At 56.8% G+C, this 24088-nt stretch overlaps 1 protein-coding gene and 1 pseudogene across 1 annotated transcript in view; both read left to right on the top strand.

Moving 5' to 3' along the window:
• LOC130038915 (vacuolar protein sorting-associated protein 33A-like) overlaps positions 1-11529 on the top strand; it is a 31280-nt pseudogene extending 19751 nt beyond the window's left edge.
• A 496-nt stretch (positions 11530-12025) lies between these two features.
• LOC130038914 (CAP-Gly domain-containing linker protein 1-like) overlaps positions 12026-24088 on the top strand; it is a 56374-nt gene continuing 44311 nt past the window's right edge. The window contains 9 exon segments of the mRNA XM_056130708.1: positions 12026-12178; positions 12915-13456; positions 14410-14534; positions 15709-15931; positions 19440-19614; positions 19617-19636; positions 19990-20093; positions 21204-21348; positions 21554-22348. Coding sequence (XP_055986683.1) covers positions 12094-12178; positions 12915-13456; positions 14410-14534; positions 15709-15931; positions 19440-19614; positions 19617-19636; positions 19990-20093; positions 21204-21348; positions 21554-22348 — 2214 coding nt within the window. The 5' untranslated portion in view covers positions 12026-12093.

The raw sequence follows: 24088 nt of genomic DNA, 5'->3' as shown, positions 1-24088 counted from the left end.
TGCACATGCACGCCATCTAATAGACGAGCTGAGCCTTCACGCACATGCATGCGGACCAACATACACACACAGACACATACATAGACATACACACACACACACTTCCCCAGTGGTGTGGCATCCTGCTGGTGGGAAGGCGCTGCCCTTGCAGAAGCCAGGACTGAGAGGGGCTTTTTGGGGGATGCTCTTTGAAAATGGGGGCTGGGGGGTGGGAATCGGGGGCCCTTGTCCACTTAGGCCTCAGGGCGGGGGAGGCTGGTCTGGACTCAAGGAAGCCTCTTGTAAGGGAAAAGGCCAGCCTCAAGTAAGAGGATTGGGGACCAACACAACTGACTCACTGTGGGCAGTTGGGGCTGCTGGATTCAGAGTCACTGTTAGGGGGGGTGTTTCAGACTGGGGGTGACTGTGATGCTGGGGGCTGTCACTCTCACCCTTGGGAGATTTGGGCTTGGCTGTGCCCTGGGGCCTCGCCCCCTGGAAGAATGCCTGAGAGTAGCTTGGCTGGGCTTAGAGCTCTCCACATTCCCTCCCTCCTGTGGGCCGAGTTTCTATAGGAGAAGTTTCTCACCAAATCGATGAACAGTTTTTCCTCTGTGGGGGTCGGATGGAATCTTTCCCGGGCAGACAGTTGAATGTTCAGACCCAGCGGTGCTGGGGTTTGGCCACGCACCTGCCCTCTGCACGGGCTGCCGGGCACTGGCACCTTCCAGCACAAAGGGGCACCAAGCAGCTTTCTGAGATTGGTTTGAGACAGGACTCAGGGCCAGGAGAGGTGAGGGCAGAGCCATGCGTCAGCTCTGCACCACCAGGTCTGATCCATAAAGCTGTAGGGGCGGGGGTGGGGGGAGAGAGAGAGAGAGAGAGAGAGAGAGAGAGAGAGAGAGAGAGAGAGAGAGAGAGAGAAGGAGAGAAGGAGAGAAGAGAGAGATTGGGAAATTGGGTAGAGGGTGGAGATGGCAGGGCTGAGCGGGGTAGGCTGGAGCACACTGTGTTCCTCCCCAAAGTCAAATCCAGGATGGCAGCGTGGAGGATGTTTGCCTTTAATGCGGCCAACCCAGGTTGTGATCCCTGAGTGCAGCACCAGGAGGGAGCCCTGAGCACCGCAGGGTATGGCCTCCGCCGAAACAAACAAACAAAAAGAGATCCCATGGCCCATTGGGCAGAGAGGAGTTGGTTGACTCCAGGTGTCGCTCTCGAATCCTCTGCAGAACCCCACGGACATCTCGGCTATGCCTCCCTCAGCATGCGGCTGGCCCAGGTGCTCTCCCGGCCTGGTTGGCGCAGAATCGAGGAATTTCTGCACATCCTCCCGGGTCCCCACTTCGAGGTGCGGCAGCCGCTGCCCAGGTGCCTGCAGAAGAAACGTAGGTTTGTGAGTGATTTTGTGAGTGATTTTGTTTTCGTGACCCGCCTTTCCCCTTGATTGAGTCTTGGCAAGACCTGAAGACTCTTATCTTACATTTTCATTTTCTAGAAATAAAATTGCTTACATATTTCATTCAAACTCTTGAGGTTCTGCAGTGTGACCTCAGGGCTGGGTGCAGGGTGTGCGGGAAATTCTGTTTCTCCCCCACGCCCGTCCCAGCCTGTTTCCTACTGGTTATTTTCAGCACATATTTATTTGTTTGCTTTGCTTTGGTTTTTGATTGGGACTTCACCTGGTGATGCTCAGGAATTACTCTTGGGGGTCCTCAGGGGTCCATATTTGACTCTTTGATGCCTGGGAAGCACCTTCGCACTGAATTATCTGTCGGGTCCCCGGGACATTTTCTTTTTTAAATGTTGTCTTTTCCTGAAAGGTGGATTTTTGTTTACAAATATGATTTTATATGTTTTCTTTACTATCTTTATGACACGGAGCACTTCTGAACAATTTCTCATTCGAAGTGTCAGCTTGGCTCTTAGGGGCGCCCGGGCCAGAACACTGGCTCTATCTTCTGTGCAGTGAGGTTTCTCCATGCTTAGTCCCTTAAGAGTATCTGTAGACCCAAAAGCATTGATTTATGTAAGTTTTCAACCAGATGTTTTTCCTATGGCATATTCTTCACTGGAAATAGGGAAAATTGGGCATGGCTGGAGTTCTGGCAGGCCGAGTGAGACCCCCCACCCCTCAAGTGGGTAACCACCATCTAGAGTGTGCGACCCTCAGCCTCAGCGAGAAAGGGAGGGAAAGGGAAAATAAATACTGGAATGAAGGGGAAGATGCAAGGGGGAAACACATCGGCTTGATAATGTCTTCTAAAAACAGCGTACCAGGGCCAGAGAGATAGTAAGGTGGGTAGGGCACTTGCCTTGCCCCTGGCAGACCCGGGTTCGTTCCCAAGCACCCCATACGGTCCCCCAAGCCCCGCCAAGTGTCACCCCCAGTGCCAAGCCAGGGAGTCAGCCTGAACCCGTGCACTTCCCCAACGCTTCCGGTGCCTATCTGCGCCTTCTGCGCCCTCTGCCATTGGAAGCTTGTGCAGGTGTGTTTGAGATGTGACCGCGTTTCCCTGCTTTCTTGTGTGTGTGAGTTGATTTGTGGTACTGCTGCTGCTGGTCTCAAGACACGACCTTTCTAGAACGCAGGTGCATCACCAGATTTCCGGCCTCTTTCCCCTCAGCATGTTGGTCTCAGCAGCACCTTAAGAGAAAGAACCCGGGCCTTGCTGTGCCATCGGCCCCTGGGGTTAACGTAAACAAATTTTTTCTTAATACGGAATTCTGGCTGGAGCGATATTACAGTGGCAGGGGATTTGCGTTGCACGCAGCCAACATGGCCGACCCGAGTTCGATTCCTCCACCCCTCTCGGAGAGCCCGGCAAGCTACCAAGCGTGTCTTGCCTGCCCGGCAGAGCCTGGCAAGCTCCCCGTGACGTATTCGATATGCCAAACTCAGTAACAACAAAGTCTCCAATGGAGACGTTACTGGGCCCGCTCGAGCAAATGGACGAACAACGGGAGGGCCTTTACTTTTTTCACTTTACTTACGGAATTCTGGGTGGTGTGGAGATAGCTTAGAGGGCTAGAGCCCCAGCATCACCTGGGGAGCCCCGGGTTCAGGACAGGAGAGACCCACACACCACCAGTTATGACCCTAGGGACTTTTAAAGAGGAATTGCAAGGGCTGGAGCTGTATACATTCGGAGGGCATTTGCCTTGCACGCAGCTGACCCAGGTTCAATCCCCGGCATCCCATATGGTCCCCGAAGCACCACCAGAATAATTCCTGAGTGCAGAGCCAGGGGTAACCCCTGAGCCTCGCCGGGTGGGAGTTGTTAGAGGTGTTTCTGTAGTAATATGCTGTTTTTCAAAATGAATGTTTTGTTTGGGTGCTCGGGGCTGGGCAGGGCTGGGCACAGCCGGCTTAGCTGTCCGCAGGCAGACACAGTTCCCGCTCTGAACAGTCACCTGGGCCCTTGAGCAGTTCGAAAGATGCCCCCTAATGCTTTCCTTCCCCTGAATCATCCTCTCTACTCTGCTCCAATGCAGAGTTTCTGGTCCTTTTCTGAGGACTCCTTGGACATCCTGACCAGGGTGGCTTAGACTCAAGTGTGAGGCTGCACCCCAGACCTGGCGGACCCATCCTACAGAATCCTTGGGGATGTTATGCTCACTCTGGACCACTCTTTGGGAGGTCTCCCTCTGCACCCCGCCCCCAGTCTGCACATCTCCACGGTGTTATATTTTTATTGTTAATTTTTTCACTCGGTGATGCACAGGGGTTACTCCTGGCTCTGCACTCAGGATTTACTCCTGGCGGTGCTCAGGGCACCATGTGGGGTGCTGGGATTCGAACCCACGTTGGCTGCATGCAAGGCAAATGCCCTCACTGCTGTACTATCGTTCCAGCCCCAATACTAGAAGCTTCGGCCTGGGATTCTTGTTCCTTCGGGTCTTTTGCATGGAAGGGCGGGTGTGAGTCAGAACTGAGCGACTGTGGGCGTTGGGGGGATTCTATAGCATGTGGGGTGCCCGTGAGTCTTCCGAGGCATGTGAGGTCGCCCCCGGCAGGTTCTGCAGGGCAGCTGGGGCTAGGACCTGGGTTAGGCCAGAGACCTGCCTCACCTCCGGTCACCTTCTCTCAGTCCTGTTTGCCGGCTTGCTCTTCTCTTCAAGCTCTTGCTAACTCTGATTTTTCCCCCTTACATGTGACAATTTCCTCTATCTGGATATTTTGAAGTTGAATGCCAGCGTGAGGTGGGTGACTGGGCTGGCTGATGACATTGAATAGATGCCGTTTGCATATGTCCTGTGCCTTCAGGCTATATATAGTCTTGAACTGTGTCTGCAGCTCCTGACATTTTGTTTGGAACGAAAGCCTGATTTTTATGTAACTTCCTCATAGAACAGTGTGTGGTGCTGCCCATCACGCCACAGCTCCCAGGGCTGGTGTTTCCCTGTCCAGAAGACGCTGGACAGATGTGAGCCAAAGCTCTAGCTGGGAGGAAGCATTTGTACCGTGGGATGAAATAGAACCGCCTTTGAGTCAAGCTGACATTTTCAAGAGATACAAAACAGACTTTTTTCCCCCCCATTTTTAGTACCAGAGCAGATAATCCCCTAAGGTTATTTGCTTCCCTGAAAGATATTTAGCTTGCCCTTTCAAAGTTCATTTAGAGCAGATCTTGGCGTTCAATCAGAGTTGGGTGGTAACTGAGGTCAGAGTGTTTGCTTATTTGTGGCCTTCTTTGTCTCTTAAGAGGAACCGTAGTTAGAGGCCACCAGAGAAAACAAAACACAAGCACCCGCTTCCTCCCAGCTTGGTTCTTCTGTTCTCAACCCCCGGCCATTTGTCTATACATCTTCCCCAGAACAGGCGGGGGACAGAGGTAGAGGGAAGGTCTGAGAAGCCCCTGCATGGTGCTCCCTGAGCAGTGCTCCCCATCTTTGTGGCTTCTGTTGAGGTTCTGAAATGAGTCATCAGGTGCTAGTGACAAATGTGTCATGTACGGCGTGACACAAAGATGGAGTTTGTGCCATCAGTCCCTAGGGTGGGAGGAGGGAGCATCGGGTTTTGGGGGTCAGTGGCAGGAGGATGTGACCCATAGCGTGTCGGCTTTATCTCGGGTGGGGGAAAACGGATCGTTTGGGGAGAAGTGTGCTTGGGGTACAGATTTGCCGCATTTTTCTGGATTTCTCTCTCTCTCTTTTTTTTTATGTAGGAGTACTGCTATTTATCCAGCCACTGATTAGCTGATTGAATTGTGCATGAACTCCACCTTACTTTTTTTTTTCACTTTTTATGATTTTATTTATTGAATCACCGTGAGAGCAGTTACAAAGCTTTCAGGTCTAAGTCTCGGTCATACAATGAAACACCCGTACCTTCACCAGTGCCCATTCTCCACCCCCAACAACCCCAGTATATCCCCATCCCACACCCTCCCCCTAGCAGTGGGGCAGATGATTTCCACATTACTCTCTCTCTACTTTGATCACATTCAATATTTTGACACCAGACCCACCATTATTATTTGAGATTTTGCCCCAACACTCAGATCTGCTGAAAAGGCAACAGTAGACAATTTGTTTTCTATTGCTGGTTATGAATAACATATGATGTTTCGTGGCTGCAGTACTGGCCGCACGATTTTGAAATTCTGACATTTGAACACTTAAATCTGGAGGGATTTCTGTCAAAACCTGTTGGGTTCCCGAGAATTGCTCCTGAGTCTCTGGGATCATGGTCGTTAAGCAGCTTGATCAGGAGCCAGAAAGGCCGTTCGTGGGCAATGACTTGGGGTCTCTTGGGAACGGGGAGGACAGGACTGGCTCCACCCCCATTCTGTGAGGCCCAACAAGTTTTGTCACTGAGGTCCCAAGTCTGACTGTCCAGTGGCCTCTGGAGGATGGCGGCCACCGGGCCACCAGAGGGAACAGGCCAAGGCACGAAACCGTGGGCCCAGCACTGCAGGGACCAGACGCATTTCTGCCAAAAGCCACTGGGTTTCGAGATTTGTTTCTGAGTCTCTGGGATCATGGCCATTAAGCAGTTCAATCAGGACCTAGAGAGGCCATGCCTCCAATGATACAGCTGAGCCGGAGGTGATTTGTGGGTGTGTTTTCCACATACCTAACTTTTGGCCATTTACTTTCTAGGTAAACTTTGCCCCAAGTTTTTGAGGTCTGGCCAAAGGCATAACAGCAATTTTGGGGTATCTGGAAGTGTGGAGGCGCCATCAGGCTGCTGATGCACTCGCCTCACAGGTACAGTGATTTTTGTTTCATGGTTTGTGTTTTTATGTAGGAGTACTGCTATTTATTCAGCCACTGATTAGCTGATTGAATTGGGCATGAACTCCACCTTACTTTTTTTCCATAATTTTCTTTCTTTCTTTCTTTCTTTCTTTCTTTCTTTCTTTCTTTTTTCTTCTTATATTTATTTATTGAATCACTGTGGGAAAAGTTACAAAGCTTTCAGATTTAAGTCTCGGTCATACAATGATCAAACACCGTCTTCTTCACCCTTCACCAGTACTCATTTTTCACCACCAAGAACCCCAATATACCCCACCTCCCACCCACCCAATGCCTATGAGGCAAATGATTTCTAACTAACTCTTCTCTACATTGATTACATTCATTATTTCGACAAAAGATGCAGCATGATTGCTTAGAATTTACCCCCCAACAATCAGAATGGCTGAAATGGCATTGTGAAATACATTGTTTTCTATATAAGGTTCGGAGTTCCGGGGCTGGAGAGATAGCACAGCGGGTAGGGCGTTTGCCTTTCACGTGGCCAACCCGGGTTCGAGTCCCAGCATCCATATGGTCCCCTGAGCAATGCCAGGAGTAACTCCTGAGTGCAGAGCCAGGAGTAACCCCTGTGAGTGCAGAGCCAGAAATAACCCTTGTGCATCGCCAGGTGTGACCCAAAAAGCAAAAAAAAAAAAAAAAGTTTGGAGTTCCTCCCCTCCAAGTTTCGCTCAGCAAGCAGAAGGAAAGCAAAGAGCTTGGTCCCGGTGGTTGATGCAGATTGCTGGGCCAGGCCGTCGATCAAGGGAGATTTGGGGATCTCTGGGACCCATCCTCGGGCCCAGTGCTCTCCGGGGCCCCTAGCTTGGTCGTGTCCTACGAGTTGGGGGCGAGCCTGGCCTTTGGGCTCGCGTTGTGTTTGGACGGGCAGGTGGGGTGTTCAGGGCCCAGCTGCTGACACCTGATCCCGCCCTGGCCAGGTGGGAGGACGGAGATTGGCGGCTGGCCCCTGAGATGCCCAAGATAACCAGTCAAGGAGATAACCAGAGTCAATCCCAGTCGAGTTGGGTGATAGGCTGAGATGACGCACCGAGCCGCTGAGGCAGATCCTGTCTGGAGACACTCGGGCACCTTGATCGCAGGCAGGCCTGACCTGGCGGGGGGCGGGGGCGAGTGGGCACCAACCTCGGCGTTTCCGTGGCTCGGAGCTTCCGTGCCCTTCGGCTTGCTCTGCTGTAGTTTTGTTTTTGGGTCACACCTGGACGTGCTCCGGGGTCACTCTTGGCTCTGCACTCAGGACTTACTCCTGGAGGTGCTCGGGGGTCCCTATGGGATGCCGGGATTGAACCCGGGTCAGTTGTGTGCAAGGCAAATGCCCTCCCCGCTGTACTAGACTTCTGGCCCCAAGGCCCAAAACTTAAAGAAAAATCCTTGCTGGGGATTCCCAGACCCTGGCGTCCTGTCAGCCTCGTGGGTCTGCACACGGCTTGTGCGACTGCCTCGAGTGGCCAGTGACAAGGGCGCCCGCGTGTCCTCCTGCTCCCCAGGGCTGCTCTCTGCCCGGTGCTCCCGGCCCTGCAGCCCTCAACTCCTGCCCTGTGTTCACTCCTCCTTTCTGTGGTGTCCCCCTCCTCTCTCGGTGGCCCTCCCCCTGGGGTCACCCCCCTTCCTGCGTGGTGCTGGGACAGCAGAGCTGCCGGGTTTGTGCCGGCTTTGTGCCAGGTGCACGGTTGACCCCGGGGGCTTGGATTCAGGACCTTATGCTTGTGAGGCAGTGCTCAAAACCCCCTCTCGTACATTCCTCCCCTCCAAGCTGAAGGAACGGACTTGACCCACGTTCAGGCTCACACTTCTGCTTCCTGCCGAATCACTGCCGGCCGCTAGCAGGCCAGGACCCGTGTGCCACGCCTGTGTGAAGCAGGGACGTTCCAGGGCGTGAGCCTGCTAGCGTCTTTGTCATGGACACACGTGGTCCCATCACAGGATTTAGGGTCAGGGTCCAAACACAGGAGCATGGGGGTGGGGGGGTGGGGGCTTGTTCAGGCCGGAGACTCTACTAGGCTCACACACAGCATTGAGTGCTCAAGTCTCAGGGAGACAGTGAGGCTCAAACACATTTTCTTTTGCGCTGTTTTTTTCTCTCTTTTTTTTTTTTTTTGGCTTTTTGGGTCACACTCAGTGATGCTCAGTGTTGCCTACTGACCAAGTAAAAGAATGCTTGATTTTTCATTCCCCCTTTGTCCTGCTGAAAGCTTGGCAACTCCCCAGTACAGGAGGTTTCAGTTTGGGGAAAATGCACCCTCGTAAATGATTTGTAAATGATGTATGAGGAACAGCACAATCTTTGCAGATATGTCAAAACTATATCAAAGCAGGTCGTTCTGACCAATAGCATTATGCCGAAAGGGTCACCAGGTGGCTGACCGACAGTGCATGGCTCTGCTCATTGTCCCATCCACTGTCCCACGTCCCATCCCCTTTCCTTCTTTTGGGTGGGCTGTGGAAACATACTTAAGTCTGTACTTATGCTCTGAATAAATGCGCGCATTCGTGCCATCTCCTGAATGACGAACCCTGTGTGACTCGAGTGCTGATTTCACCCTGACGGCCCTCCCCTGGCTCGGCCCCGCAGCACCAGACGTGGCACTCAGGAATTACTCCTGGCAGTGCTCAGGACTGGTGATTGAATCTTGGTGAGCCGTGAGCAAGGCAAACCCCTCCCCACTGTGCTCTCACTCCAGCCCCTCCTTTTGCATCTTTTTGTGTTTTTTTCAGAATTGATTGATTTCCAAGTAGCGTTTGCTGGCCCTGGCGTTCTCTGTAGAGTCCCTTGTTGCACACAGTGTTTCGTGGGCACCTTGACATGAAGACTTGGCGCTTGCCTGGTGCATTGCTGACCCCATAGGTCCCCTGAGCACTGCCAGGAGTGATTTCCGAGTGCAGACCCAGGCGTAACCCTGAGCACTGCCGAGTGTCCCAAAAAACAAAAGGAAAGAAAGAAAATACGTATCCTTGCCTGGAAGGGTAGCCCAGGGCCAAGGAGCCTGCCTTGCTTGTGGATGACCCCACCCCACCCTGTACGTCCCTCCTCACCCAGGTCCTGCCAGGATGAGCTCCCATGACTGGATCAGAGTCAGCCCTGAGCACTGTCAGATGTCCCATCCTCAGCCCCCAGATTAGGTCACTCCGCCCTCCCCACCTCCCCCCCACTCCCCGGTTCCCGCTCACTCATCCTCGAGGGGACCCGCACTCATTCAGCTTGTGCTTCCATCCGGAGCAGGCCAGGCCATACTCCTCTGTACAGCTCTCAGGCCTTAGTGGGCTGGGCCACTCCCTAGCCAAAGTGCGGCCGGTGTTGCTCACAGCACTGGGGTCACAGAGAGCAGGGCTGTCAGGGTAGAGCTCAGGGCCCCTGCCCTGTCGCTCTGCCCCCCCCCCCGATCCCCACCCCCAGCGGCTCACAGATTTCCTGGCCCGGCTCCTGAGGAGGGCCCTGGGTAGTGTGACTGGGTCCAGGTCCCACTCGGGGGATGCTGAATGACCTCAGTTGGAGATCTGTAACTGACAAACATTTGTCAAAAGTTTTCTGAAACCACTTTCACAGGGCCCGGGGATCCAGAACTGGGCCCCGCAGGGACCAGAGGCTCGTTGGCCATGTAGTGCTGATGTCTGCAGGGCAGCCCTCCGGAGCCTCAGCCAAACACTGACATCACGAAGGGTGGCGCCTGCCCCTTTAAGAATGGCCCATGATGCCCTCCTCCTTGCTGAATTCTACTTTTACATCAGAACATTCTAGACTCCAACTGCCATTTTCAGTCTCTCCACGAGACTAGCATGAGCCTGTTTGGCAGAGCTCAGTACTGAAGCTGCGAGTGCAGTGTGACACAGGTGAATCTGAGTCTCTGGGCTTTCTGCCTGCGTGCGGGCGGCTTTTTTCTCTAACAGTTCTTTAGTGTATGATAGTTTTTAATCTTTAGTTAGTTTAAGTTTTTTTTAATAGTTATATATATATAATTTTGGGGGTGGGGTGGGGGTGGGGTGGGGTGGGGTGGCCATACCTGGCTGTGCCCAGGGGTGACCCTGGCCGGCTAACGTCCCTGTGCTGACGGACATCGAGCCCAGGACAACTGGATATAAGGCAAGTGCCCTCCCCACTGTCCTGCCTCTCTGCCCCTTGCGGACTTCTCTATTGAAATATGGAAAGACTCTGAAGTCAGTGGGCCCTCATGGGGGGCTGATGAGAAGCAGAGGAGAAGATATCACTCCCCCGGGACTGGCTGGAGCGCTGGCACTGCTGAGTGCAATGAGCTCCGCCAGCCCCACGACGCCCACTAGGCCTTCCCAGGGTCTTGGACCGGAGTGAGGGGTTGCCCTTTTCAGGGAAAGGGAGTCGATCCTCGACCTCCTCAGGCCCCCGGGCCTTTGTGCTTCTCGCAGAAAAGCATTTCAGGAGATGAGCATGAAGCAGAAACATTTTATTTGGAGGCATTTAGGAAGGGGAAGGAGGGAGGGATTAACACGCTCGAGAGAGAGTGCGGCTTCTCCAGAGGTGCAGAAAGCCACTGAACATGTTATGTTGCTAGGTTGCATTCGGTCTGAAAGTCCACACCTCAGGAGGGGAGATGCCCGTGACATGATGGACCTCATAGGCAAGAGCAGTACCTGGGCTCGGGCACACTTGAGCGCCCTCCCTTGGTTCAAGGTGGCTAATCTAGGGATTTCCCCAGGCTGCCCCTGGTGGGAGTTTCTAGCTACCTAGAGTCCGTTGCTAGGGTGGTTGCCAAGGGGGTAGAGTTGAGTGGTCCATGGTCCTCTTAGAAATTCCTTTCCTGGGCTTTGTCCCTATCCCCTCGGGGGGTCCAGCCTGCTCTGGGCCTCCTAATGTGGGTTAATTTTGACCAGACTTTGGGTTCCGTGCCCTCAGGTGGTCTTTTGGTGGCCATGAAGCTTTTGTTGACTTCCTCGGAGTTCCATTGCCATGGCGACGCTTCCCCCATCGACCTGTCTGCCTCAGTCCTGTGGGTTAAGAAATGGAGTTAATTCTGCCTTGTGGTTATCCAACTTGGGCAGCGTCACAAGGAACGTAGGAAACGCCGAAAACTCCTTCGCTCCCTCTGCCGCAATTTTTTTTTTCTTTTTGGGTCACACCTGGTGATGCACAGTGTTTACTCCTTGGTCTGCACTCGGGAATCACTCCTGGCAGTGCTTAGAGGACCATATGGGATGCTGGGAATCGAACCTGAGTCGGCCGCGTGCAAGGCAAATGCCCTTCCCACTGTGCTATCGCTCTCCAGCCCCCCATGGCGCAGTCTTGCTGGCCCCTTTTCCCTGGTAGTTCTCAGCCCATAGAAAAAAGTGTGCCTGTTGCTTACCTTAGCTTCTACGTGTAACCCCGGGCCTCTCACACATACACATACGCACACACGCACACAGAAGACCAGCCATCACTGCTGAGTCGCCTGCTGGCTCGTCAGTGTCTGGACGGGGAGGTAGTCAGTGACACTCGCGGTGCTCAGGGATGATTTCTGGCTCCTGAATGTGTTTGGTGGTGGGAGTGATGGCAGGGAGGGCGTGATGGTCCTCTGCCCGCAGGGCAGTACCTGTCCCCTCTGCTCTCTGGCCCTGAATCTGCAGTTGTTTGTTTGTCTGTTTTGGATTGAGTTTTTGCGCAGGAATGACACTTGGTGGGCTCAGGGGGCTGTGCGGGAGACTGGGGGTCGCACTCGGGGTGGCGAGTGCCAGACTGGCAGCTCTCTGGGCTCCGGAAGCTGCTGTGGTCGCTCGCCTGAGACAGACTCTCTCCTCTGCTCTTCAGAGATTTAGTCCTGAGAACGAGTGTGCCTCAGAAGGCCCCGCAGTGGGCTCGATGGTCGGGGCCTGGTAGTGGCCGCGGCAGCGTCTGACCGCCTGACCATGAGTCTGCTGAGGCCCAGCGGGCTGAAGGCCCCCACCAAGATCCTCAAGCATGGGAGCTGGGCCCTGAAGGCACCCTCGGCCGGTAAGTGCGCTCAGCCCAGGCCAACGGAGACTCATTCCCACCCGGGAACCCCATCCCGAGTCCTCGCCCGGGAAGGGCTCCCTGAGCTGTAGACACGTCCGTGGCTCTGGGGACAGCTCTCACACACGAGTGTCACGTTCTGTGAGTTTAGTGTCACGGCAACCGGTGAGGGCTGAGGCGACCAACACGCTCCCTTCTAACTGGTAGCTCCCTTGCCCAGGCTTGGGGACAGGCTTAGGGAGGTGGACTCACCTGGACTAGAGGGCCTCATTGCCGGCCAAAGCCACAGTACAGTGGGGAGGGCAACTGGCACCCCATGTGACTCTCCACCCTCAACCTCACCATGAGTAACCCTGAACGGAGAACCAGAAATAGGCCCTGAGCATTGGCTGGGTTGCTCCCCGCCCAAAAGAAAAAGAAGATGGGCCAGTGGACACAGCAGAAATAAGACACTGGGTTCGAGCTTTCACCTGGCTTGGTCCGTAGTATCACGGGGTGTATCCAAAGATTTCCCCTGAGCTGCCCAAAATATGACTGCGGCCTGGGATGCAGCGGTAGGTGAGCACGTCCGCTTCACGGCAGGCCCAGCCAGGCTTCGCCACAAGCAGCCCCCGTCATTGGCTGGGAGTAATCCCGAGCACTGCTGGGTGTCCCTCCCCCCCAACCACACTTTAACTGGACCTGCACAGGCCCTTCCTGTCCCTTCTGACCCTTCTGACCCTTTCTGCTGTTCCAGCGGCTGCTCCCGTTGAGAAGACCATGCCTGGGGAGAAAACACCCAGCGCCCCCTCCTCGGAGATGCAGGAGGAGTTTGTGGGCGACTTCCAGGTCGGGGAACGAGTCTGGGTGAACGGGAACAAGCCTGGATTCATCCAGTTCCTCGGGGAGACCCAGTTTGCCCCTGGTCAGTGGGCCGGGATCGTCTTGGACGAGCCCATGGGCAAGAACGACGGCTCGGTGGCGGGTGTGCGCTACTTCCAGTGCGAGCCGCTGAAGGGCATCTTCACCCGGCCGTCCAAGCTGAGTAGGAGCTTGCAGGCCGACGATGAGACCAACTGCCGGCAGCCAGCGCCTGCCGCCTGGGCCACACCGCCCCTGTCGGCCTCCCCGGCCCCTGCCGGCACCGCGAAGGTGCCCCAGTCCCCCGCGAAGGAGTCACCGGCCACCCCTCACATCAGCAGCCTGACCAGGACGGCCAGCGAGTCCATCTCCAACCTCTCTGAGGCCGGCTCCCTCAAGAAAGGGGAGCGGGAGCTGAAGCTCGGGGACCAGGTGCTGGTGAGTGCCGAGGGCAGCGGTCGCGGGTGGCTGTCCATTCGCCTGTCTGGTTCATCAGCTCCTCCAGACTCGCGGTTTGGGTGGAAGCACGAGCAGCTGGGACGCCTGGTCCTGCAGTTTCCAGCGTGATGGATGCGTGCGGGGATGCTGCCAGTTTTACCAGTTTAGCCAAAACAGGGTGGAGGGGTCATGCCGTGGGGAGGGGTCATGCTTTGCACGCCTCTGACCCAGGGTTTAAGTCTTGGTCCCATGTACAGTCCCCCAAGCACATCCCGAAGTGATCCCTGAGCACCAAGCCAAGAGTAAGCCCTGAGCACTCTGACTGTGACTCAAAAACAAACCAATGAACAAAGTTGGAAATCGGTTCTATTTCTCTGGTTTTCTATGTTTCTGTGTGGGGCGTCACAGGGTGGTCGCACACAAAGCCAGTGCCCTTCCCCCGTTGCTCCAGCCCTGTTTGTCAGCATTCCCGTCAGTGTCCAGCGCTGTGATTCTGTTTTGCTCTGTGTCCCGGGAGCCAAGCGTCAAGCCAAGGCATAGTGAAGGAGAACTGGAAGATCGAACTCTGCTAAGATACGAGAACAGTCATTTTCCTTTAGCTGGTTTCTGGCTTAAATGTTCTCCAGCGGTGGGGTTGCCAGTGCTCCACTCCCACACCCAAGGGGCAGCGACCCCCTCGCCACACCAGGTGGCTGGCCTGGGTCAGAGATTCCCGGGGGTGTGGTCAGCCAGGCCACCGGTGACAGCGAGTGGGTGTGAATGCCGCTGCCTTGCCTGGACACTGAGCAGCAGCGTCTGCTCACCCTGTAGGGGTTGCGGGGAGAAATGGCACCTTGACCTTTGGGGTTTCTTCAGGAAATCCCGACTCTGAAGCCAGAATGTTCGTTTGCGGGGGTGGGGGCGCTGTGCGCAGTCCAGGGTGCCTGACCCACGTCCCTCCATCCCTCCGGCAGGTGGGAGGCATGGAGGCCGGTGTGGTGCGCTTCCTCGGGGAGACGGACTTCGCCAAGGGGGATTGGTGCGGCGTAGAGCTGGACAAGCCACTGGGCAAGAACGATGGTGCCGTGGCCGGAACGAGGTGGGTCCCCCTGCCCCCCCAGACAGCCTGGGGCCATGCACGGTGCCCGGGAGGCGCTGAGGGGACTGCAGGCCACTTCTCTTGGTTCTTAGGCGGGGCCACTTCCGTTGGCACTCGGGGACCCTGCAGGGATGTGGGGACAGCCTGGGGCCCCCACATGCAGCTGTGCTCGGGCCGCAGGAACCCCCCGGGCCTGCTGTCGCCCTTCAGATGCCAGGGAGGCTGCTTGGAATCGCCCTTGGTTTGCGTGGTGGGGGTGGGCGGCGTGCGAGAGAGTGTGGGTGTCAATGTATGAGGGAGTGTGTATGTGAGCGTGTGAGTGTGGGGCTGTGAGAGTGTTGGTGGGGGCGTGGGCATGAGAGTGTTGGTGGGGGCGTGGGCATGAGAGTGTTGGTGGGGGTGTGAGCGTGTTTGTGGGGGAATGAGAGCGTGTCAGTGTTGGTTTGAGAGCGTGCAAGTGTTGGTTGGGGTGTGCGTGTGTGTTACTGTGGGGCTGTGGGTGTGTGGAAGTGTTGGTTGGGGTGTGAGTGTGTGTGGGTGTGGGAGTGTCGGTGGGGTGCGAGTGTGAGTGTGTGTTGGTTTGGGTGTGAGTATGTGTGTTTCTGGGGAGTGAGTGTGTGTGAGTGTGGGGCTGTGGACATGTGGGAGTGTCTGTTGGGGTGTGAGTGTGTGTGTTTGACGGGGTGGGAGTGTGAAAGTATGGGAATGTTGGTTGGGGTGTGAGTGTGTTTGTTGGGCTGTGCGAGTGTGGAAGTGTGGGAGTGTTGGTTGGGGTGTGAGTGTAAGTGTGTGTTGGTTGTGGTGTTTATGTGTGGGAGTGTTGGTTGGGGTGTGTGTGTGTTTGTTGGGTTGTGAGTGTGTGTGAGTGTGGGCTGGTGGAGGGTATGATGTTTGTTGGGGAGTGAGTGTGAGTGTGGCGCTGTGGAAATGTGGGAGTGTTGGTTGGGGTGTGAGTGTGAGTGTGTTTGTTGGGGTGGGAGTGTGAGAGTGTGGGAGTGTTGTTTGGGGTGCGTGTGTGAGTGTGTTTGTCGGGGTGTGAGTATGTGGGCATGTGGGGCTGTGGGAGCGTGCTCGTTTGTGGGGGTGTGAGACTGTGGGACTCAGTGGACTTCTGGGTCGGCGCTTGTGTCTCTTGCCGAAGGTGTTTTTGTCCCCCCCTCCTCGTTGTCCGCAGGTACTTCCAGTGTCAGCCCAAGTATGGCTTGTTTGCTCCCATTCACAAAGTCACCAAGATCGGCTTCCCGTCCACGACGCCGGCCAAGGGCAAGGAGGCCGCCGTGAGGTGTATGATGGCCACCACCCCCGCCAGCCTGAAGCGCAGCCCTTCGGCCTCCTCGCTCAGCTCCGTCAGCTCCGGGGTCTCATCCGTGAGCAGCAGACCCGGCCGCACGGGACTAGTAAGCAGCCCCCCACCACTGCGGGGTGCTCGGGCCCCCACAGACTCCCACAGCCCCAGGGGCGAGAGGCGGAGCAGGAGCACGTGGGCTGAGCAGCTCCGGGTGGCAGGCGAGTGGCTTCCCAGCCACCACCAGTGACAGGAGCAGGGATGGGCCTTTCCTGGGGTGCTCAGGGCTCCTCTCTGGCCTCAGGCCACCTTAGGGATGAAGTGGGGTAGCTGAAGGGGGCGCCTGAGGGTCAGAGCAGGGCCCAGAGACTCTGGGGAACGCTTGGCCCTTCATCTTGCTTCTTTGCTCTCTCCGTCTCTCCCTGCTCCCTCCTGTCCCTCTGCACCGCTGTCCACATGCAGAGTGGCCTGGACTTCTGTCCATTGCGGGGCCGCAAGTCAAAGCTGGGGCCTCGTGGCTTCTCCCCTCACGTCTATCTGAGTCATAAACACTAAAGTGTGTCCTAATATGCAAGGGTATCCTGAGATATTGTCCACAGGGAAACGGGCCCACGATGGAGAGGGTGTCCCGGGGGGCTGACTTTGCTGGCGGCTGCGCTTCCTGCCGCTGCCTCTGCTCCGTGCATTGACCCTCGATGCGGAAGAGGAGGGAGTGAGTGTGTGTGCAACGGAAGATACAAAACAGATGACACGGGAACAGAAGCCAGGAGGCCACGCGCCGTGGGCACAGGCCTGGGGCCAGTCCTGTCTTGCTCGACCACCACCAGGTTTCCCTGACCCATGTGCATCCTCGCGTCCGACTCCTCCTTCCCTTCGCCTCACCATTTAGGAGGGGAGCAGACTCAGAAGCCCCTCTCCTTCCCTCGCGAACCAGCCCATTTGTGGAATTCGGTTTTGTTTTTCTGCTTGACTGTGGGCCATACCCTACAGTGCTTCAACGGGCCGTTTGCAGTGCTGGGGTTGTGCCGGGGCCTCCCACCTCCAAGCAAGAGCCCTACGCCTGAGACCTATCTCCAGCCTCCCCCCACTATCTTGTTTTTTTCTGTTTTGGGGTCACACTTGGCAGAGTGCAGGGCTTTCTCCCACCTCTGTGCTCGGGATTATTCCTGGCGGGCCTCCGGGATTGAGCCTGGGTAGCGCTGGGGCTTCGCTCTCCAGCTCTTTGGCCCCTGCCTTGCATATCTTTATGCAGGGTGGAGCTCACTCCTAAACTGAACATCACCGTTAGCGTCTATGACGGGAATATAGAAAGATTCTGTGTGACTTCACGGAAGTATACCTCGACAACATAATTCCATAAGTGCACACACAAGCGTTCATACACACAGTCACTCATACATGTACACGTAGTGCATACCGTATATACACAGGCTTATGGGTATACACACACAGGCACATACATGCATAAACACAACGCACGCATGCACACAGGTGCGTGTAGACATTCGCACTGGAACATACATGCACGCATACATACATGCACACGGGTCCGTGCGTGCCCTGTGGAGGCCTCCCTGTTCGTCTGTTGGCTGAGTTGCTCTTCTGAGGTACCAGGCTCCCACAGAAGGCCTGGCCTTGCTGGGATGGAGCCTGGGGCCTCACAAACCACACGCAGGGCAGAGGATTTGGCATCAGCATCCTGAGTTCAGCTCGTGGCCCCGACCTTGCCCAGCCCCTCAGCACGCGCCTCCCCCCATGCTAGGGGTGCTGCTTTCTCCCTGCTCCGGCACCTGAACCTCACAGTCTCGTCTCCATAGTTGGCTGAAAGAAGCCCATCGCTCCTGTGCTGGTTTCCTCAGGGAGCTGTCTCGGGCCCAGGAAGCGCGTGCGTCTGGCCTGCCCCACCCGCTTAGGCCAGGAGGCTCAGGGAACACCGCCGCCCGCCTTTCCTAGTTTTTATTTTTGCTCTTTGGGGTTCACCTGGCAGTGCTCTGGGACTCCAGGCGTGGTGCTTGGGGGCTGCTCCCGGTGGAGGGGGGTTGAGCCCAGGTCTTCGTGTTAGACCCCCAAGGCTGCCAAGCTCTTCCCAGCCACCCCTTGAAATCTGAGTTGACTGCAGTTCCCGGGAGCACTGCACATGGCTGGCCCGAGAGCTCGTGTGCTCCTAGAAATTTTAGTTATTATTTGGTTTGGGGGGCCACACCCAGGGGTGCTCAGGGCTTATTCCTGGCTCTCTGCTTGGGGGGTGGGGTCACTCCTGATGGTGCTGGATCTTGAACCTCTGCAAGCACCTTCCCCCACCCCCCCAACAGACTCTTTGGCCCTGGGGAGGGCATTTAATCGGAACAGATCTACTTTAAGTGTATCGGGAAATCACGGCCAGGTCCTTACACACAGGCAAGGATGATTCCGCTCTCCGGACAGAACCAGGTGGCTCGAGAGCTCCCAACAGGCAAAGCAGCAGTGGACAGTCTGGGCCCTGCTGGGCCCGACGGTCAGGAGGCATTTGGCAGCAGCTCAGATGATGCGGGGAAGCGGCAAGAGAACCTGCGGCTGGACCGCAGCAGGGCGATGGAACAGGGATGGCCGGGCAGAAGGAGCGGAACTCCTGGCCATCGCTGCTGCAGCCCCCGCCACCGTGTGCCCGAAGAATGAAGATCAGGTCCCGCCTTGCCCCCTCCTGCAGGGGCCGTTGTGCAGAGAGGGATCTGGGTCTGCAGAGCGACCATGAGTGACCACGAGCCCAGGATAGAACGGACAGGACCCCTGGTCCCCGCAGCCCTTCAGCCCACTCCCCTCCCCTCCTCACTGTCTTTGCCTCTTCTCTCCTTCCCTTTGTGCTTGGTCTTTCCCTGAGCTGCCCTTGCTGTCCTGCTTGCTGGGCGTGAGCCCTCACACATTCTCACCCACCACTTTTTCCTTTTTTTTTTCCTGGACTTTGGCCATGCCCCAGCAATACTCAGGACTTACTCCGGACTCTGCACTCAGGAGTCACTCCTGGTGCCCTCGGGACCCTGTGGGGTGGGTACCTGTTATCCAGCTCGGGTCAGCGGCGTGCAAGGCCAGCGCCTTTCCCGCAACTTTATCATTCTAGCCTCTCATGCCCCATTTTCGAAGGCAGATGGCACAGGGGTCTTTTATAGGGTCGCACCCAGTGACCCCCGGGGGCACGGGGCCATTCCCAGAGACAAAAGTCTCTGGTTGCTGCTATTCAGGCATGGGGCGGGTGCCCGGGAGAGCGAGGTGAGCTGGAAGGAAGAGGAAGAGAGAAGGGACAGGCTGCCCAGGGAGACCCTGACGGACCTGCAAGGCTGAAGATGCTGGAGCTGGACTCAAGCTCAAGTCAAGGGCTCATCCTTAAGGAAGCTCAGGCCAGAGCGGGCTGTGGAGGGGGCTGCCTCCAGCTCTGCAGAAGAGCCTCTGGATTCCCACGAGGCCCGAAGCCAGAGGAGCCCAGGTCCCGTCCAAGGATCTTTCGGAAGGTTTCAAGACGTTTCTGCTGAGAGTCGCTGGCCTATATGCAAGGATGCAGCACTGCTGCATGTGCTTTGCCGAGGATCACCGCGTGCGTGCCCGTGTCGGCCGCCCCCATCCCCTTCACGTTTCTTTTTCCTTTGCAGTTGCCCGAAACCTCCTCCCGCTACAAGCACAAGATCTCCGGCACCACGGCCCTCCAGGAGGCGCTGAAGGAGAAGCAGCAGCACATTGAGAAGCTGCTGGCCGAGCTGGACCTGGAGCGGGTGGAGGTGGCCAAGGCCACGAGCCACGTGGGGGAGATAGAGCAGGAGCTGGCCCTGGCCGGAACGGGCACGACCAGGTGACGTCTGTGCAGACGGCAGTGCCGGGGCCGAGAGACGCCAGTGGTAGAGGCTGGGCGCGAGCTTGGTGCAGGCGGTGCAGGGAGAGGCCGTGGATCCCCGTCTGCCGTTGTTGCGGTGGCGTCCGGCGCATGGTTTGATCGCATGCGCCTTCTGCTCGCCCTGTGGGGGTTTAGGGAGTGCCAAGCTGTCCGCGCCGGTGCTTTCGTGGTGTGGTTCCCCTCTGGCCTTCCAGAAACGCTGTAGCTTAGGTGGGAGATGCATTTAGCTTCCGTGGTGACAGGTGGCGATGCCAGCCCACAAAGGGCTGTTGGGGGCGGGCGAGGCCACTCACGGGCCGTTGCCTCTACAGCACGTCCTGGAGCTGGAGGCCAAGAACGACGAGCTGCGGGCCATGCTGGAAGCGACCGACTGGGAGAAGGTAGAGCTGCTGAACCAGCTGGAGGAGGAGAAGAGGTGAGGCCGTGTCCGGAGCTGGGGGCTCCCTCGGGTGGGGCACTCCTGGCCTTCCAGGGCTTTGAGAACCAGAAACCAACGGGTGCCCAGTCCTGAGCACGTCCTCACCGGGAGGGCTGGGGGGGGAGCTCAGTGGAGCCAAGCCACCCCCGGCCCTCCCTGCTGTGTCCACCTGGCTTGGTATTCAGGAGGCCTGTGCTGGGTGGCAAGGAACTGTCCTAACCCAGTGGGACCCTGTGGGAGTCCCTGTGGTTAAGTCCCAGGCGGGAGGAAACCCACAGTACTCATGGGGCACGACAGCAGACAGACAGGGCTCAGGCTAGGCTGCAGACAGACGGACGTGGTGCTCAGGCCGGGGTGTAGACAGACAGACATGGGGCTCAGGCCAGGCTGCAGACAGACGGACGCGGGGCTGAGGCCTGGCTGCAGACAGATGGACACGGGGTGCTGGCCGAGACCGCCTTTTCAGATGGGCTCCCGGCAGTGTGGTGCCCAGGGGCACTGCCAGTGCCTGGCTCAGCCCCTCAGCTCCACATGCCGACTCGACAGTCACTGGGAGCCCCTCCCCCCCCCCCCCCCCCCGCCGCCGAGTCGTTGGCTGCTTCTCCCCCAGGGGCTCAGTTGTTGTCCCAATGTGGGGACAGGCGCTGGCTGGGAGGGACTGGCAGGCGCGCGGGTCAGTTTTAAACCACCTCTGTTAGCTGCGAGGCAGAAAGAGTTGATATGACACTGCACCTGGCATTGGCTTGGCCTAGCTTCCTCCTGTAGCCTGTGGGTCCCACCCAGTGCTCGAAGGTGAGGGGACTCGCTGACTTTCTTTTTTTTCTTTTTGGGTCAACCCAGCGATGCTCAGGGGTTACTCCTGCTTCGGCACTCAGGAATTACTCCAGGCATTGCTCCGGGGTCCATAGTGGTATGCTGGGAATTGAACCCGGGTCGGCCACGTGCAAGACAAACGCTCTGCCTGCTGTACTCTCGCTCTGGCCCTCCCCGACTCTCTCAGCCCTCCTGTGTGTGGAGCCGGGGGCTGGGTCAGGCGCATCTACAAGATGGTGGCCCTCATGGGGGGCAGCAGTGACGCCCCTCACAACGTCTCCCTCTCCCCCACAGGAAAGTGGAAGACCTCCAGTTCCGAGTCGAGGAGGAGTCCATCACCAAAGGCGACCTGGAGGTAAAGCCCGGGCAGGTCCCGGAGGCTTGCAGGGTGCAGGCAAGGATGCGGGGCGGCCTGGCCAACCCCGCCGGGACCACTTCTGCTGGAGACTCCGAATCAGACAGGGATACCTGGGTTCATGCACCTGGCAGGGCCTGGCTGACACATCTCTGCTGCTTGGGGCTGGAGGCTGTTCTTGATGAGCGTTTTTCTCTCGTTCTGACAGTCGGGTCTATGCCTTTGCCTCAGCTTTGATTTTCAGTCGAGCAGCACAAATCAAATCCTTTAGAACCCCATTTTTTGGAAGCTTTTCCTTAAAACAAGAAGAAGCAAAGAGTCAGTTTGGAAAAGAAAAATTTCTATTTCTGCTTCTTTTCCTTCCTGTTTTAAGTTCATGGAAATTTTGTTTTCCCACCAGAAGGAGGTGAAGTCCCTGCAGGCGGCCTCTGAGAAGCTCGGCAAGGAGAACGAGTGCCTGAGGACCAAGCTGGACCATGCCAACAAGGAGAATGCGGACGTGATCGCCCTGTGGAAGTCCAAGCTGGAGACGGCCATTGCCCTGCACCAAAAGCCCATGGGCGAGCCGAAGGCATCCGTGAGCCAGGGCGTGGGCGCCGAGGCGGCCGAGCTGGCCGAGCTCAAGATGCAGATCGAGAGGCTACAGTTCGAGTACCAGCAGGAGGTGGAGAGCCTGAAGGCCCAGCAGGCGGCTGAGCGTGCAGCGCACGCCTCCGAGCTGCAGACGCTCAGGTCGCGGCTGTTCAGGACGGCCCAGGAGCAGAAGAACAGCCTGGAGGCCGCACGGGCCAAGCTCGAGCAGATCGAGGACCAGCACCTGGTGGAGATGGAGGACGCCCTGAACAAGCTGCAGGAGGCGGAGACGAAGGTAAAGCACCTGGACGGGTTGCGGGCCGTGTGTAGTCAGCAAGCCCAGGCCCTGGCCAATGCCACGGCACAGCTGGAGGCCACCCAGCAGAAGCTCTTGCAGCTCGATGGGCTCCGGAAGGCCAGTTCCGAAGGTCAATTGGGAATGGAGAAGCTCAGGCAGCAGCTCCAGGTGGCTGAGCGGCAGATTCAGGAGTTAGAGAATGCAAAGCGGGCCGAGAGCTGCAGGTTGGTACTCGGGCGCCCTCGCCCACTTCCACGCTCGCTCCCTGCATGCTGTGTGTCAGTCTGCTCGCCGCCGTTTTCCGGCTTGGTGCTGACAGGTCTCCCGGTCACGTCCCGTGCGGTTCCCTCTTAGGGGACTGAGAAGGAGTCGGCATGATTCAGGGGCTGTCAATGGTCCCCAGCACCCGGATGCCGTGCTAGCCTTGGCCCCGGCTAATCGGGCCCGTCTGAGGTCTTTCTGAAACAGAGAATTCTTCACGAGGCCATTGAGAAAACAAGATAGGAGCCCCCAGAGCAGACCTCTGCCCCCCACCCCTTGGGCCCGCTGCATACTCGCCGAGTTCGCCCAGACACTTGGGCTCGAGTCAGGCCGCGAGGGTCTTTCCCTGACCTTGCTGACCACCTGCTCGTGTGACGGGCTTTGCCATCCTCTCCCCGAGGCGCCTCAGTTCCCAGCTGGTGCTCGATGCCTCTGAGCCTCTGAGCTCCCTCAGGGCTGGTGACGTGGCCCATCTTGGTATTTCTCATTGCCAGCCCCTCCGTCCCTGCAGCACAAGCCCCCACCCAGCCCTGCAGAGATTTCATCCCTTTCAGCCTCTAAGGGGTGCTTGGGCCAAGTCCGCTTTCCAGCATGGCCCCCTGCTGGCCACAGGCATGGACTCTCATGGTAGCCCTGACCCTGGGGAAGGACGAGACAGTGAGATCTGGGCCAAGCCGAGGAAGCTGCAGTTCTCACCAAGGAGCCCCGAGAGATGCCCTTTTCCTCCTATAGGATTGTGGTGGCAGGGACGTGCCCTCACCCCCCCCCCCCCGCTCCTCCGCGCTGGGCACTTTGTTGGAGAAACTTCTCTGTTGGCCAAGATGGAAGGGCTGTGGGCTTTGTAGACAGGACTGACAGACATAACAGAAGGGCCCCGAGATCCCTGGGAGTTCCCTTCAGGACTCAGGACTCCTTGGCTGGCATTCCAGAAACACCGCCTGAAACAAATGGAATCAATTCCTAGGACACAGCAGGGGATAGCTGACCCACTTGTTCGCATCAAGATGTAACAAACGTCAAGTTCGTGTGACTGCTGTCTAGTGGATTAGAGGTTCTTCATTTTAAATTTCATATTGAAACCCCTCAAACTTTTAAAGTCACAGGAAAGAAACTACAAGAAAGTAAATCTTGGGGGCCGGAATGATAGTACAATGGGAAGGGCATTTGCCTTGCACGCGGGTTCGATCTCCATCATCCCATAGGGTCACTGTCATTGTCTCTACCCTCCCATTGTTTATCGATTAGCTCGAGCGGACCCAGTAACGTGTCCATTGTGACACTTGTTACTGTGTTTGTCATATCAAATACATCACGGGGAGCTTGGCAGGCTTTGCCGTGCAGGTGAGATACTCTCGGTGAGCTGGCCGGGTTACTGACAAGGAGAAATTCCTGAGCATTTAGGGTGACCGAAAAACCCAAAAGAAAAAAAAAAGATAACCTTTTTTTCCCTTCCTCCCCTCCCTTTCCCTTTCTTCCCTGTTTCCTCCCTCCCTCCTTCCTATCCTTAGCTTCCCTCCTCCCTTGCTTTCTTCCTTCTTCCTCGCCAAGCTATGCTCTGGGCTCTGGGGTCCTCCCGCCCAGCAGTAGTGGGGCTTTTCAGCTTGTGGACCGATCTCAGTCTCGCCCAGTGGTGCTGTAGTTCCAACTTGGGCCTGGTGTGTACTCCAGCCCTTTGTGCCGTCTCCCCGCCCC

The sequence above is a fragment of the Sorex fumeus genome, unplaced genomic scaffold (assembly GCF_029834395.1).
Source record: "Sorex fumeus unplaced genomic scaffold, SorFum_2.1 ptg000081l, whole genome shotgun sequence".
Lineage (NCBI taxonomy): Eukaryota > Metazoa > Chordata > Mammalia > Eulipotyphla > Soricidae > Sorex > Sorex fumeus.
Note: the sequence above shows the minus strand (reverse complement) of the source record. Positions and strands in the feature narration are given on the sequence as shown.